Source organism: Nannobrachium achirus (genome assembly GCF_963921795.1).
Source record: "Nannobrachium achirus genome assembly, chromosome: 10".
Taxonomy (NCBI): Eukaryota; Metazoa; Chordata; class Actinopteri; order Myctophiformes; family Myctophidae; genus Nannobrachium; species Nannobrachium achirus.
The window spans coordinates 63,286,866-63,301,950 of record NC_137819.1 but is presented as its reverse complement, the minus strand read 5'-3'; the positions used below and the strand labels follow the sequence as shown (position 1 = coordinate 63,301,950).

Genomic DNA, 15,085 nt, shown 5'->3' with positions numbered 1-15,085 from the left:
GGGTCGCGACGTGGTCGTTAGTTTTCAGCGACCGGGTCGCTAAATCGAGCGACCGGGTCGCTAAATCGAGCGACCGGGTCGTTAAATCACCGACCGCGCCGCTAAACCGACCGACCCGGTCGCTAAATCTACCGACCTGCCTGCAGTTTTAGGTCGGTAGATTTAGCGACCCGGTTGGTACATCTAGTGACCCGGTCGGAAGATTTTGCGCCCCAGTCGGTCGATTTAGCGACCCCGTCGCTCGCTTTAGCGGCGCGGTCGGTGATTTAGCGACGCGGTCGGTGATTTAGCGACCCGGTCGGGAGGTTGCGTGGCAGGTTAGCCTAACTGAGGTAAGGTTACTGAGGTTAGGGTTAGGGTTAGGGTTACGGTTAGTAGCCCGGTGGTCGGTGGCAGCGACCACCGGTCGGTGGATTTACCTACCCAGTCGCTGGATTAACGTCCCGGTCGGTGGTTTTACCGTCCCAGTCGGTCGATTTAGCGACCCAGTCGGTGGTTTTAGCGACCCGGTTGGTACATCTAGTGACCCGGTCGGAAGATTTTGCGCCCCAGTCGGTCGATTTAGCGACCCCGTCACTCGCTTTAGCGGCGCGGTCGGTGATTTTGCGACGCGGTCGGTCGATTTAGCGACCCAGTCGCTGAAAATTACCGACCACGTCGCGACCCGGTTGTAGGTCGCTAAATGATCTCGCCCTCTCTCCCTTTGAATGTATATTTTCCAAAGCAAATTTTGCTTCTGGGGGTCCCTGGAACAACACATTTTGAGATGGGGGTCCGTGACCAATCACATGTCATTTTGGGGGTCCTTGACATGAAAAAGTTTGAGGACCACTGATTTAGAAGAACGGTTTAGAATAGAATCGGGTCAAAAAAATATTCTAATACCTGCAGAAATGTCCACGATTTTTCAAAAATAGCAGATCTACAAGCTCACAGCGCGGCAATCGGTGCCACTCTGTGAGCTTGTAGATCTCAGGGGTTAAAGCAAAAAAAAATCCCGAGACGGAAATGTATTCCCCCCCCCCCGCGCTTGAAAAGCGTCTTTTTTATCGTTGCTGCCATGCTGCCATTTAACAGATACAACAGAAACAGGCTCCTGGTTCTCTCAGCGTTTGACACGGTGACACCAGGACCTGAATGGCTTTCCCGTCAACCTTTTCATCCAGCCAAGCCCACCTCAATTTGTTTTTGACCGCACTGAGCACATCCGAGCCTTATTGTCGCTGCCTCCGCCCAGAACTCATGTGCAATTCCAAATAACGCGTCGCTGACTGAACCTATGCCACACGTGGGTAATGTTATGAGCGAAACACTGCGATGCAGTGGAGAAATCTCCGCCTATTGCCATGAACAGTGAACACCAATCATTCATGATACGTTGCTAATCGGTACCAATGAAACACCACCCCGAAGTATTTCATTAGCATCTGTATGGATCACTTTTGTGAGTGACAAATAAATCCCCTCGAATCTCTGATTTGCAAACATAACAAGTGTTCCGTTGCTTATAATGCAGAGAACGTAAGCAAACCATATAGACTGTAGAAAGCAAACGCGTATTGTCAATTACTGCTGCCCCCTGTAAACACATATTTAGATAGTATAGCCTACCTGCTGTTTACATGTAAAACTCCAGTGACTTCATCTTTTGACACTGCCATCCATACATTACAGAGAGAGCGACGTCTCATTCCTTTGCAGCATCCAGCTATTGGAATTCAGCGTAGGTCCAAAAAGTTTAACAAACTTCCAAACGGTGTACATCGTTTAAGCCACAGGAGCACTGTTTTCTATCATAAATATGAACTTTAGCCAAACTATTGCGGGTAATCCAAGTGATGTTTTGTTTATCCAACAGCATCGTCGCAGTTAGCTTACAGCAGCAACAAGTAGCTAGAGGCATTTCCTCTCAGTGTAGGGCGGATTTCAAAATAAGAGCCTAGCGTAATCTGATCAAGTCAAGTCAAGTCACGTCAACTGGTTTTATTTTGAAGTCTACTTACAGGAAATAGTTGGTCTAAATTAGAACTACATGACACACCAGCAAGTCTACGCACCACAGTAGTAACTGATGCTATTATAATTAGCGCAGACGGTTCAGCTTTTTTTCTTTTTTTCCGAATCTTCTCTGATCTCATAAATAGCCCCTAGGGAATCCTCAAGACGGAAATCCGTCCCCAGGACGGAGAACTTTAACCCCTGAGATCTGCTATTTTAGGTAAAATGTTTGTGTTTCTTTTATATAATTTGTAACATTTTCAAAAACACAAATCTTGTCTTATGGGAGTCTAGGGTCAAAGGTCAAACACATGGGGGTGTTGTCATGACAACGTCAGAGAAACACTGAATCTACTGGAGCTGTAATGTGTGATGTCACTGTGATGCTGATTACATCATCATTATGATGTCATTGTGAGTCACTCAGGCCAAAACATGGAGTCCATGAGTCACCATGACAACCTGCACTCACTCAAACATGTTGAGTAACCATGGCGACCTGATGTCACCCTCACATAGAGACTCTATCTCTGCTCACACAGACACACTGAGGAGGGGTAGTCTAACCAGAACCCAGCATAGAGAGGTTCAGTGAATGTGTTGTGAAAGGTATAGAGGTGTGCCAGTGAGTCAGAGGACACTGTGTAGAAGGACAGAGTCCCAGTAGGACAGTCCACAAACACTGCTACTCTGTTGGAGCCCCTAGAGGCCCTGACAGGGAGGACAGTCTGCTTATTATTGTGTCTGACACTGTAACTGTTACCATAATGACCATCACAGACCAGACTCCAGGACATGTTATTGTATCCAAGCCCACGGTCATCACCACTTCCTTTCCTGCTGATTCCTCTATAAGTCACTGCTATCTCAACCCTTCCACTGCACTCTACCTCCCAGTAACAGCGTCCAGTCAGACCCTCTGTACACAGAACCTGCTGCCATACATCAAACCTGTCAGGATGTTCAGGATATGATTGATCCTGTCCCCTCCATGTCACCTTCCTGTTGTTCTGAGACAGAGAGAGGTATCTGTGTGCTGTGTTTGTGTCCAGAGTGAGACGCTGGGAATCTGATGAGAAAACAACACAGTAAACATTAAATACATCATTCACTGACTGACACACACACACACACACACACACACACACACACACACACACACACACACACACACACACACACACACACACACACACACACACACACACACACACACACACACACAAAATAAGACCTGGAAGCACTTTAACCATTATTTTATGGTTTAACGAGGCCTAATGAAAAATAGCAGATCTACAAGATCACAGCGCGGTACCGAGTGCCGCGCTGCAAACTTGTAGGTCTGCTATTTCTTATTTGAATACATATTTTTGAAAGCGAACATTTGTGACTGGAACAAGATATTTTGAGATGGGGGTCCACGGCCAAACGCGTGTCATTTTGGGGGTCCTTGACATGAAACAGTTTGAGATGCACTGATTTGGAAGACATTTTTAGAATGGGATGAAAATATTGCTGTGAGCTTGTATGTCTGCTATTTTGACCCCTGTGGGTGAAGCGGGCGGATGGGGGTCCTCGCACCCTAGTCTGACACCCAGTGACCAAATGACGCTCTATGACAGGGTTCCCCAATAGGCGGCCTGGCCCGCGGCGGAATACTGTCTGGCCCCCACCAACCCCAGTAATAATAGTGAGCAGCAGCAACAACACTAGTATATCGTCGTTGTCGGGTGGAAACTGGAAACCTTATATCTCCAAATTTGTATGTTCTTTCGCAAAGTAAAGCCCTGCTTCATCAAACAAGGCCGTTGCACAAAAGTAGTGAAAACAGCCGATCTACAAGCACACAACGCCTCGCACCGCTAGTTTAAATCATTTTTTAAATGATAAATGCAAAACGATCGGTTTAGCATACAAGATTTTCACCCGACAACGACGATATCTGAACTGTCGCTGGAGTAGTTGGAACGCCACTGTCGCCCCCTGCTATGTTGTGGCCCTCGGCTTGGTACCCTAGACATAATTTGGCCCTTGGGGAAAACTAATTGGGGAACCCTGCCCTATGAACTTGTAGATCTGCTATTTTTGAATAGCCAATAGAAAGCAATAAGGTTAAAGTGCATAATGTGGCATGAACTAGTTTACTGGGGACCCCCTGGTAAGCCCCCAAGGACCCCTGTGGGGTCCCCGGACAGGTGGATGTCGCCGCCCACTACTCTGGCACCCAGTGACCAAATGACGCCCTTTGAGCTTGTAGATCTGCTATTTTTAGAATAGCCAAAAGAGAACAATGCTTAAAGTATAAAATGTGGCACAAACTAGTTTACTGGGGACCCCCTGGTGCACAGTCCGTGACCCCTGGGGGTCCGCGGATGCGTGGGGGATTCCCGCCAACTACTTTGAGACCAAACGACTAAATTACGCGCTATGAGCTTGTAGATCTGTATTTTAGCATATAGCCAAAAGAGATCAGTATGGTTAAAGTACATAAAATGTGGTGTGAACTAGTTTACTGGGGACCCCCTGGTAAGCCCCCAAGGACCCCTGTGGGGTCCCCGGACAGGTGGAGGTCGCCGCCCACTAGTCTGGCACCCAGTGACCAAATTACGCGCTATGAGCTTGTAGATCTGCTATTTTTTGAATAGCCAATAGAGAACGGATGGGACGGCATAGCTCAGGGGTAGAGAAACTGGTATTAGAGCACGAAGGGTATAAATCCCGAAGGGTTCCCAGTTCGAATCCGGGCTCCCCCTGAGTCAATGTCGAAGGGTCCTTGGGCAAGACTCTGAACCCCTAATTGCCTCCGGTGAGTAGGTTGGTGCCTTGCATGGCTTCCTCCGCCACCGGTGTATGAATGTGTGTGTGAATGGGTGAATGTAATGCACAATCTATGTAAAGCGCTTTGGATTAAAAGCGCTATATAAATGCACCATTTACCATTTACCATTTTAGAACAATGCTTCAAGTATAAACTGTGGCACAAACAAGTTTACTGGGGACCCCCTGGTGCACAGTCCATGACCCCTGGGGGTCCACGGACGCAGGGGTGATCCCCGCCAACTACTCTGGCACCAAATGACCAAATGATGCTCTATGTGCTTTTAGATCTGTATTTTTGAATAGTCAAGCAATATATTTAAAGTGCATAAATTGTGGCGTGAACTATTTTACTGGGGACCCCCTGATAAGCCTCCAAGGACCCCTGTGGGGTCCCAGGACGGGTGGCAGTTGCCGCCCACTAGTCTGGCACCCATTGACCAAATGACGCGCTATGAGTTTGTATATCTGCTATTTTTAGAATAGCAAATACATGCTATAAGTATAAAATGTGGCACAAACTAGTTTACTGGGGACCCCCTAGAGGACAGTCTGTGACCCCTAGGGGTCCGCGGATGCAGGGGGATTCCTGCCAACTACTCTGACACCCAATGGAGCCCTATGAGCTTGTAGATCTGTATTTCTGTATAGCCAATAGAGAACAATATGGTTAGTGCGTAAAATGTGGCGTGAACTAGTTTACTGGGGACCCCCTGGTAAGCCCCCAAGGACCCCTGTGGGGTCTCCGGATGGGTGGAAGTTACGGCCCACTAGTCAGGCACCCAGTGACCAAATGTCGTGCTGTGAGCTTGTAGATCTGCTATTTTTATAATAGCCAATAGAGAACAATGCTCAAAGTATCAAATGTGGCATGAACTAGTTTACTGGGGACCCCCTGGTGCACAGTCCGTGACCCCTGGGGGTCCGCGGACGTGGGGGGGATTCCCGCCAACTACTCTGGCACCAAATGACCAAATGATGCCCTATAGGCTTGTAGATCTGTATTTTTGAATAGACAATAGAGAGCGATAAGGTTAAAGTACATAAAATGTGGCGTGGACTAGTAGATCTTCTATTCTTTGAAAAACATTTGTGCAAACCTTTGAATGGTGTATTTTTCAAAGCCAACTTTGCTTCCGGGGGTCTACCGAAAAACACATTTTGAGATGGGGGTCCTTGACATGAAAAGGTTCGAGGACCACTGATTTAGAAGAACGGTTTAGAATGGATTCGGGTAAAAAAATATTGAAAGACCTGCTGAAATGTTCAAGATTTTTCTAAGATAGCAGATCTACAAGCTTGCAGCACCGCAAGCTTGTTGATCTGCTATTTTTTTCACACACATGTGCACGCACGACGCACGCACGCACGCACGCACGCACGCACGCACGCACGCACGCACGCACGCACGCACGCACGCACACACACACACACACACACACACACACACACACACACACACACACACACACACACACACACACACACACACACACACACACACACACACACACACACAGCAGAAGAAGATGCAATAGAAAGAGATGCAATATAAATAAAATAAATAAAATAAATGTTGCTGAAAATAGCGGATATACAAGCTCACAACGCGTCATGCTGCGGCACATTGTGAGCTTGTAGATCTGCTATTTTCAGCATGCAGCCTTTATGATACCAAGGTCCATCAAAATACATCACGTTTTGAGCTTGTAGATCGAGTATTTTTTCAAACATACTTTACAAATTCAGAACCCGTCAGGATGTTACACATTTTGAGCTTGTAGATCTGCGATTTTTGTCTAACTTTCAAATATAGACAATCTAAAAGCTCAAAATGCATGGTGAGCTTGTAGATCGGTTGTTTTGGAAATATAGCCAATCTACAAGCCCTCTGGTCCATATAATGGAATCTCTGCCATCCTGGATTCCAGCATCAACATGTCAACTCAGTCAAACGTGAGCATTCTTTAATAGAAAACATGTTTTATTAGTCTGTTATTTGGTGGTGTGTTTAAACTTAGTCTTGCTGGTGTTAAGGACCAGGCCAAGAGCAGAGAAACCTGAATTCCCTGGAAGCTCTCCTGAAGAGTTTTCAGAACAGCATCTGGGGAGGAGCCAACCAAGCATACAACAGTGTATAAAATGTTAATGTGTGATATTGACACAGACAGACAGATACTCACATCTGGTAATGAGTTGAGGATTAAGCCAAACTTCTCCTCCATGTTTCACTCTAAGTGAGGAAAAACATATTTTGTTCAATCTGATTAATCAAATACTAGGGCTGTCAATCAATTAAAATATTTAATCTGAATACCAAGACCTCCAACGGAAACAAGACCGCAAGGGCTTTTTTAGGATGTTCCTACTGGGCTGTACTACTTTTTTTTACTGCACTTTTACTGTTCTTATTTTTGTTAACTACAATTAATCACATGATTATGATCAACATGGCAGTAGACAAATGCTTGCTTTATGCAAATTAAAGTTCATTATTATTGGAACAATGACAACTACAGTCCAGAATCTTCAAGTAACAAAAGGTGTGAATGGGAGAGAAAAGCTGAAATGATAAACTCAAGACCAACAAATAACAAATGGGCATATTTATTTACTAACATTGCAGTAATGATTACTAATGATCTGGCTTTTATTGTGAAGGTGTCTTTACTTGGGAGATAATAAGCTATATGAGCCTTTTTTCAGTGGCATGTTATGTTTAATCAAACTACAACAATACGTTTACCTCAGAGTTTGGAATGGACCACAGTTCAAACACCACAGCGCATTAATTGCACATCAAAACAAATTGTGCCATTAAAAGGTTAACTCTTTATTATCGTGTTAACTTTGACAGCCCTACTAAATACACAAATACAGTAAGAACACATCTAGGTATGTGTGACTTTGTGTCAGAGTGAATACTCTGTTCAGAGACACATGAGGGAAACACTGCACATTCAGTGCACTAACATGGACACAGCTCAAGTCTACTCACTTGCAGTTCTCCAGGACTGGAACATTCACCATCATGTTGGAGCTCAGGTCCAGCTCTCTTAGGGAGGGATGAGAGCTTACAGCTGAGACCAGAAGTTCACAGCATCTCTCTGACAAGTTGCAGTGAGCCAGTCTGAATGAAGAATGAAACATCAGATTGATTGATTGTTAGATAATCATATTTGAACTGGGGACCCCCGCCCTGACAAGCACTTGGAACAATGCCTCGCAGTGAGCTTGTAGATCGGCTATTTTCACAAAGTTTGCCTCTTCCATCCGCAATATTTGACCATTTGGTTGCATAAAAAGGTCTTGAATCTTTAAATTAGACCTTTAAAAATGTGCAGATACCCGGTATACACTTATATGGTATGTTGCACATAAAGCTAATCATCTGGAGACCCCCCAAAATAATTTGGGGGCCCCCTTGGGGTCACACGTCAGAAATAGACGATCTACAAGTTTATAAGCGTTGCTTCCTCGTCGCGCTGTGAGCTTGTAAATTAGCTATTTTCGATGCGTAATCGACCATGACAAAGTAGGCTATAAATTTGCCTTAAAATGGATATTACACTTTCAAACAAGTTTGGGGTCATTTTAACGTCTACTCGGGCACATAGGCTTGGGTTATCATGATATCAAGCTTATTAAAACATTCTCACCACAGCATTCATGTTATATTCACATCATACAGTACATAATAAAACAGAAGTGATCAAAATAAACTGGGTAAATGTATCTTACCGTAGAATCTCCAGCCTACAGTGCAGACTCTTCAGTCCTTTACAGAGCAGCTCCACTAGTCCTGAGTCGTTCAGGTTGTTTTCACTGAGGTCCAATTCTCTCAAATGGGAAGGATTAGAGCTGAGAGCTGAAGCCACAACTTCAACCTCTGTCTTTCTGAGGTTACAGCCAACAAGTCTGTAAATGCAGATTAAATAAGAGATTATCAAAACAAAAGTATACATAGTTCACTGTCATGGGAGTTAATTAAAATATCTCCTATCTAGTTATCCACACATAAACAGTATTTAGCGGAGCAGAGTGTGGAATTGACCAGGGGTTTTCAAAGTGGGTGACGGGGCACCCTGGGGTGCCGTGACGGCAATCTACACCAGCTGGACAGTTGAGTTATAAGAATGATGAAACCACTCCTCATCCATAAGTGGTGGGAATATTAAATATAGTCTGCCTACGATGACTAACTGTTAAATATAGTCTGACTAGGTAATATTAGACCAAAGGTACAGAGAGAGCAAATATCCAATGAAGTGCAAATAGTTTTTTTGTCAACCCAAGAAAAAGGAAAACATCAGCTCCAAAAATTGCAGTAAGATATAAGAAGTGTCTTTGTTCTGTAAATGTTTGTTCTATTGGTCTGTAAATGTATGGATGTAAATGTTAACATATGGTTCTTGTTTTTATGTCCCTTTAACAGAGTAAAGAAGCTCAACTGGTGAACTGTGGAAGATGCAATAAAATGATTGAATCTGGAGCTTGGACAAACATGTTGTTTTTAGTTTGACTCAACTTGTGAAAATAGCCAAACTTCAAGCTCACAACGCCTTGCAGTGAGCTTGTAGATCGGCTATTTTTCACAATGCTTGCCTCTTCCTTCAGTAATATTTGACAATTTCCAATCTGGTGTTAAAAAGGTCTTAAAAGTTATTAAAATGTACCATTATAAATGTGCCCTTTATACACTTATACTGTATGTTTGTTTGTTTACTGTTGAGTGAGAAAACAATGCACAATAAGATAATCATCTGGATTAGACCCCCTTGGGGGTCCCGACCCTCAGTTTGGGAACCTCATGCCTAGGCTAATAGAACGATAGTTGATTGGTACAGTAGGTAGATGCAGGCTATTGATTATACAGTATGATTGGTACAGTAGGTAGATGCAGGCTATTGATTATACAGTATGTTGATCTGTTGCGTACCTCAGTAAAGCTTGATAACTGTGGCTTAGCTACAACGGGTTGCACATCGAAAATAGCCGATCTACAAGCTCTCAAGTGTTGCGTCCTTGACGCATTATGAGCTTGTAGGTCAGCTATTCTCGTGCACAATCCCGTTGTATGACGAAATAGCCTATACATTTGCCTCTAAAGGGATATTACACTTTCAAACAGGTTTGGGGTCATTTTAACATCTACTCAGGCACATATGGTTGGGTTACCATGATGTAAAGCGTATTAATAATGTACCTAATAAAACAGAAGTGATCAAATTAAATTGAGTACATTTATCTTACCGTAGAATCTCTAGCCTACAGTGCAGACTCTTCAGTCCTTCACAGAGCAGCTCCAGTCCTGAGTCGTTCAGGTTGTTTTCACTGAGGTCCAATTCTCTCAAATGGGAAGGATTAGAGCTGAGAGCTGAAGCCACAACTTCAACCTCTGTCTGCCCGAGGTTACAGCCAACAAGTCTGTAAATGCAGATTTAAACAAAGTATACATAGTACACTGTCATGGGAGTTAAATAAAATATCTTCTATCTAGTTATCCAGACATAAACAGGATTTAGTGGAGAAGAGTGTAGATTAGACAACACCAATTAGAATGATGAAAGTACTGAGGAAGATAACAAATTATATATCAAAGATTTCACCCAAAAGTTAAAGGTGTCAAATGAAGACTGAACTACTTTGCATATTTACTGCCTAAACTGTGTAAAAGCTTTACAAACAAGCTGCTAGAGACCAGCATTCAGTATACACTGAATTATTATGTAAATAATTGTATTTATTGTCACATCACAAAGCTTATTGTTGTTTACATGACATCGCATAAGGGACTCGCTTTCCAAATAAAGCTGATTTACAAGATGTCAAGGTGTTGCGATGCAAAGCATTGTAAGCTTATATATCTGATGCCTTTGAACTTGTACTACAGAGTGCTTTCACCACAGTGAAGCTGGTTTAACGTTGGATATTCCGGTTGTCTTTTATGGCGTTAAACAGGGAACAATGCAAATGATGAACACATGAAGAACGTTTGATTTGGTGGAATTCATCATCTGATGAAGCTGAGATGCACAAATCAAGGCTTTACACAGCCTGTCATGAATCAGACTCTTTATTTAGAAACAAACCTATAGTAAAGAATATAGCAGAAATGTAAAGAGCTGAGTGAAAGAGACCCATGGAAAATATGAATGATCTTGTTCTTTTTGAGAGGTGCTAACTGCTCCCACATTTGGCTTTGTGTGTATGTCTGTCCATCCATCCGGGCGTTGTAATTAACTCATAAAAGGCACCGCTCACTTCACGCTGGGTATGATTTTTATTTTAAGTTCCACTACTGAATGTCAGTGGGTTCAAACCACTGGTCTGGTGGGGTAACGATGTCACACGCACGTCGCTCAACACCTACTATACAGGTATATTGATATGCATACAGGCCCGTTTCTTTGTTAAAACACCCTGTTGTGACACTAAAGCGTTGGCGGAGGGCAAACTTGTTTTTTTTTTTTTTTTTTTTTTTTGCATCAGTGCATGTCTGTTTGCATTTGGAGCGTGACCCCTGCTCAGAAAGGATGGGGTGGTGGGGGCGCGACCCTGGACTAATTCAACACTGCTCGTGTCACGGCAACCACACTTGCAATTTCCCTGAATTGCATCTTTCTAGTTTAAACCCTGCTTTATTGTGGACTTTGTACGTACACAAAATACCACCAGTCACTATTACACAGACAGTATTATTGGAACTTTTGTTTTAACCTTAATAATTTCTAATTATAGCGTTAACTGTAATGTTTCTATTCACATGACTACTAACCGAGCCTTTCTGCAGTTCCTCACAGCTGGGATCAGTCTCCGTCGCCCCTCCTCTGATGTGTTGTATTTGTTCAGGTCCAACTCTTCCAGAACCTCCTCTGACATCAGCAGCATGGCGGCCAGAGCTGAACACTGGGATGGAGACAGACTGTCCCCTGACTTCAGGTACTGTTGGATCTCCTGAAGTACTGAGTGGTCGTTCATTTCCATCAAACAGTGGAAGATGTTGATCATTCTCTCAGGAGAGTGATCTTCAGTGGTCATCTTCTTCAGGTTGTTAATGACTCTCTGGATGGTCTCTGGACGGTTCTCTTTCTGAACCAGTAGGCCTCCTAACAGACTCTGGTTGGACTCCAGTAAGAGGCCATGAAGGAAGCGGACAAAGAGGTCCAGGTGGCCATTTTTACTCTTCTGGGATTTTACCATGACTTTGTACAGGAAGTGTTCCAGGGTCAGCGAGGGTCCTCCTCGTCCTCCCATCATCCTCCTCTTCCACTTCTCCTCTTCGTCTTCTTCTCCCAGGAATGTCTCCAGTACCTTCATGTTCTTCTGTGTGAAACAGTGGAACAGGTAGACTGCAGCCATAAACTCCTGGATGCTCAGATGAACAAAGCTGTAGACCTTTCTCTCAGATTGAACAGTCTCTTCTTTGAAGATCTCTGTGCACACTCCCGAGTACAGCGAGGCTTCTTTCACATCAAGGCCACACTCTTCCAGGTCTTCTTGGTAGAACATGACACTGCCTTTGTTCAGATGTTCAAACGCCAGCCTGCCCAGCTTCAGAAGAACCTCCCTGTCCTTCTCCATGAGCTGCTGTTGATTCACATCATGACTGTCATCATACTTCTTCCACTTCCTCTTTGTCTGGACCGACAGGAAGTGGCTGTACATCTGAGTCTGGGTCGTAGGCAGCTGTTCTGTTTCGTCTGTCTTCAACATGTCCTCCAGAACGGTAGCGGTGATCGAACAGAAGACTGGGATGTGACACATGATGTGGAGGCTCCTTGATGTCTTCATGTGTGAGATGATTTTGCTGGCCAGCTTCTCATCACTGAATCTCTTCCTGAAGAACTCCTCCTTCTGAGGGTCTGTGAACCCTCGTACTTCTGTCTCCAAGTCAACACAATCAGGAGGGATCTGATTGGCTGCTGCATGTCTGGTTGTTATCCAGAGGAGGGCTGAGGGGAGCAGATTCCCCTCGATGAGGTTTGTCAACAGCAAGTCCACTGATGATGTCACTGTGACATCAGAAACAATGTCATTCTCTTGGAAGCCATCAGAACCTTTGCGAATGTTCTCGAATTTCAGCGTAAACCTACTTTCATCCAGACCATCAAAGATGAAGCCAACCTTCCAGACAGCGAGCTGCTCTGCTGTGACCTTCTTTAATTCTGGGTGGAAATGATGGATCAGTGAGAGAAGACTGTGCTGCTCATCTCTGACCAAGTTCAGCTCCCGGAATGAGAAGGGAACCAGGAGAATGACATCTTGATTTTCCAAACCCTTTGCCCAGTCCAGAGTGAACTTACGCACAGAGAATGTTTTTCCAATGCCGGCGATGCCCTTGGTCAGAACTCTTCTGATGGGTTTGTCTCTACCAAGGAGGAGGGGCTTAAAGATGTCACAGCATTTGATTGGTTGGTTATGGAGGGTCTTCTTCTTGGAAGCTTTCTCAAGCTGCCAGACCTCATGTTGGGTATTAATCCCTTCACTCTCTCCCGCTGAGATGTAGAGCTCTGTGTAGATGCTGCTGAGGGAGGGGACTTCAGTGACGTATGTCACACGATCAAGACGGTTCAAACCGACCTTATAAACCTTTAGAACCTCCTGCGGACTGACACCTGCTATGAGAAGAAAATGAAGACATTTTAAACATTCAGTTGAATTCATAACTTTACATCTGCACAGCTGGGTATGCACATTATTAATTTAACCACTTAAAGGGATATTCCACTTTCAAAAATACTCTGCCTTGCATGGGTCTGCCTCCCCAGACTCACATACACACCCATTGTAAATTCAAACTCCATTTTAACCATGATAGATTCATTGAAAACTTCCATATTTTTTTTTTGGTGACTCAAACTACCCTCCTAATATGTGATCAGGCCGTGTTTTTTCGATAATATTTTTCTTTAATTTTTTAATAAATTTCTTTTGTATTTAATTTTTCTAAATTTCCCAAAGAATTATTAAAAATAAATGAAAAGGGTTATTGAGAAAACACAGCCTGCTCACGTTTTAGGAGGGTAGTATGAGTCACCAGAAAAATAAGTTTGGAGTTTAAAGTTACAATGGGGGTGTATGTGGAGAGGCCCTGAGCCTGGGGGGCAGATAACATTTACATCAAATATCTAAATATTGAGTAAATTAAAAACTGTCCAGGGTGTTCATAAAAGCCTGATTAGATGATAAAGTGACCAAAAGTTTTTTTGAAAGTGGAATATCCCTTTAAACCCCAGCTTCCGTATTCTTAGGATCTGTTATTTTCAGCAAAGATATTTCATGTTGAGTGAAAACAGAAAATACACTAGCATAGAACCCTGAGGGTCTCCACTAAACAACATAAGGGGTTTAAGTGGTTAATAAAACCAAGAAAAACAGGCAAAAGAAACAACAGCGGATCACTGGTTTTAAACAGAGTTGATGTTTAGCATCATTATTTAAACATGGATACTGATGACACATTGTGGACATTTAGTCTGACAATGTCTTCTGTCATTTCAAACATTTCAGTTATTAACTGTGTTAATTAATGTACATTGTGTCCGGTCTTACTTTGTCCACACTTGGGACAGTCATGGTGTCCTGTTGGAGCAGACTGCTTCCAGTATGAGGTGATGCACTGTCTGCAGAACCAGTGTCCACAGCTGCTAGAGACTGGATCTGTCAGAACCTCCTCACACACTGAACACCTGGACGCCTGCTCTGTCACAACAACACCACTCCTCTCCCTCTCTCTGTGGAGACATTAAGACATTATATTACTGTATAATAGTATTTAATATGTACATTTAATATCCCTCTCTCTGTGGAGGAGAAGACAACTTATTATGAATATAGACAATGACTTAATAATATCAATATGTATCAATATCACTCCAAGGAAACATACTCAACACTTTAGTCGCCAAAACGTATATCATATATTAAATAGCCTATCTACAAGCTCACACAGCAATGTGTTGCTTGCAGGTAGGCTATTTGCCTGTCTATATTTGCTGTGTGTGCACGCATGCTGGTGTGTAATGTGATGACATTGTTTCGGTGTTGTGTGTACTGTATGAAAAGGCTCAGTGCAAATGTGATGAAATGTTTACAATAAAGGATGCTTATAGTTAATGTCTTGTGTCCATAATGTTGGTACAGAACCAGACTGATAGTTAATGTCTTGTGTCCATAATGTTGTACAGAACTAGACTGATAGTTAATGTCTTGTGTCCATAATGTTGTACAGAACTAGACTGATAGTTAATGTCTTGTGTCCATAATG

General features: G+C 43.4%; 1 protein-coding gene across 1 annotated transcript; it reads right to left on the bottom strand.

Moving 5' to 3' along the window:
- Positions 1–2,320: 2,320 nt before the first annotated feature.
- LOC308293216 (protein NLRC3-like) lies at positions 2,321–14,394 on the bottom strand (the record flags this gene model as incomplete). The annotated part of the gene is made up of 7 exons (XM_080735652.1): positions 2,321–3,067; positions 6,999–7,048; positions 7,814–7,945; positions 8,557–8,733; positions 10,069–10,242; positions 11,594–13,342; positions 14,354–14,394. 7 exons carry the CDS (start codon positions 14,392–14,394, stop codon positions 2,523–2,525), a joined length of 2,868 nt encoding a protein of 955 aa, XP_080591778.1. The 3' UTR covers positions 2,321–2,522.
- Between the last annotated feature and the right edge of the window lie 691 nt (positions 14,395–15,085).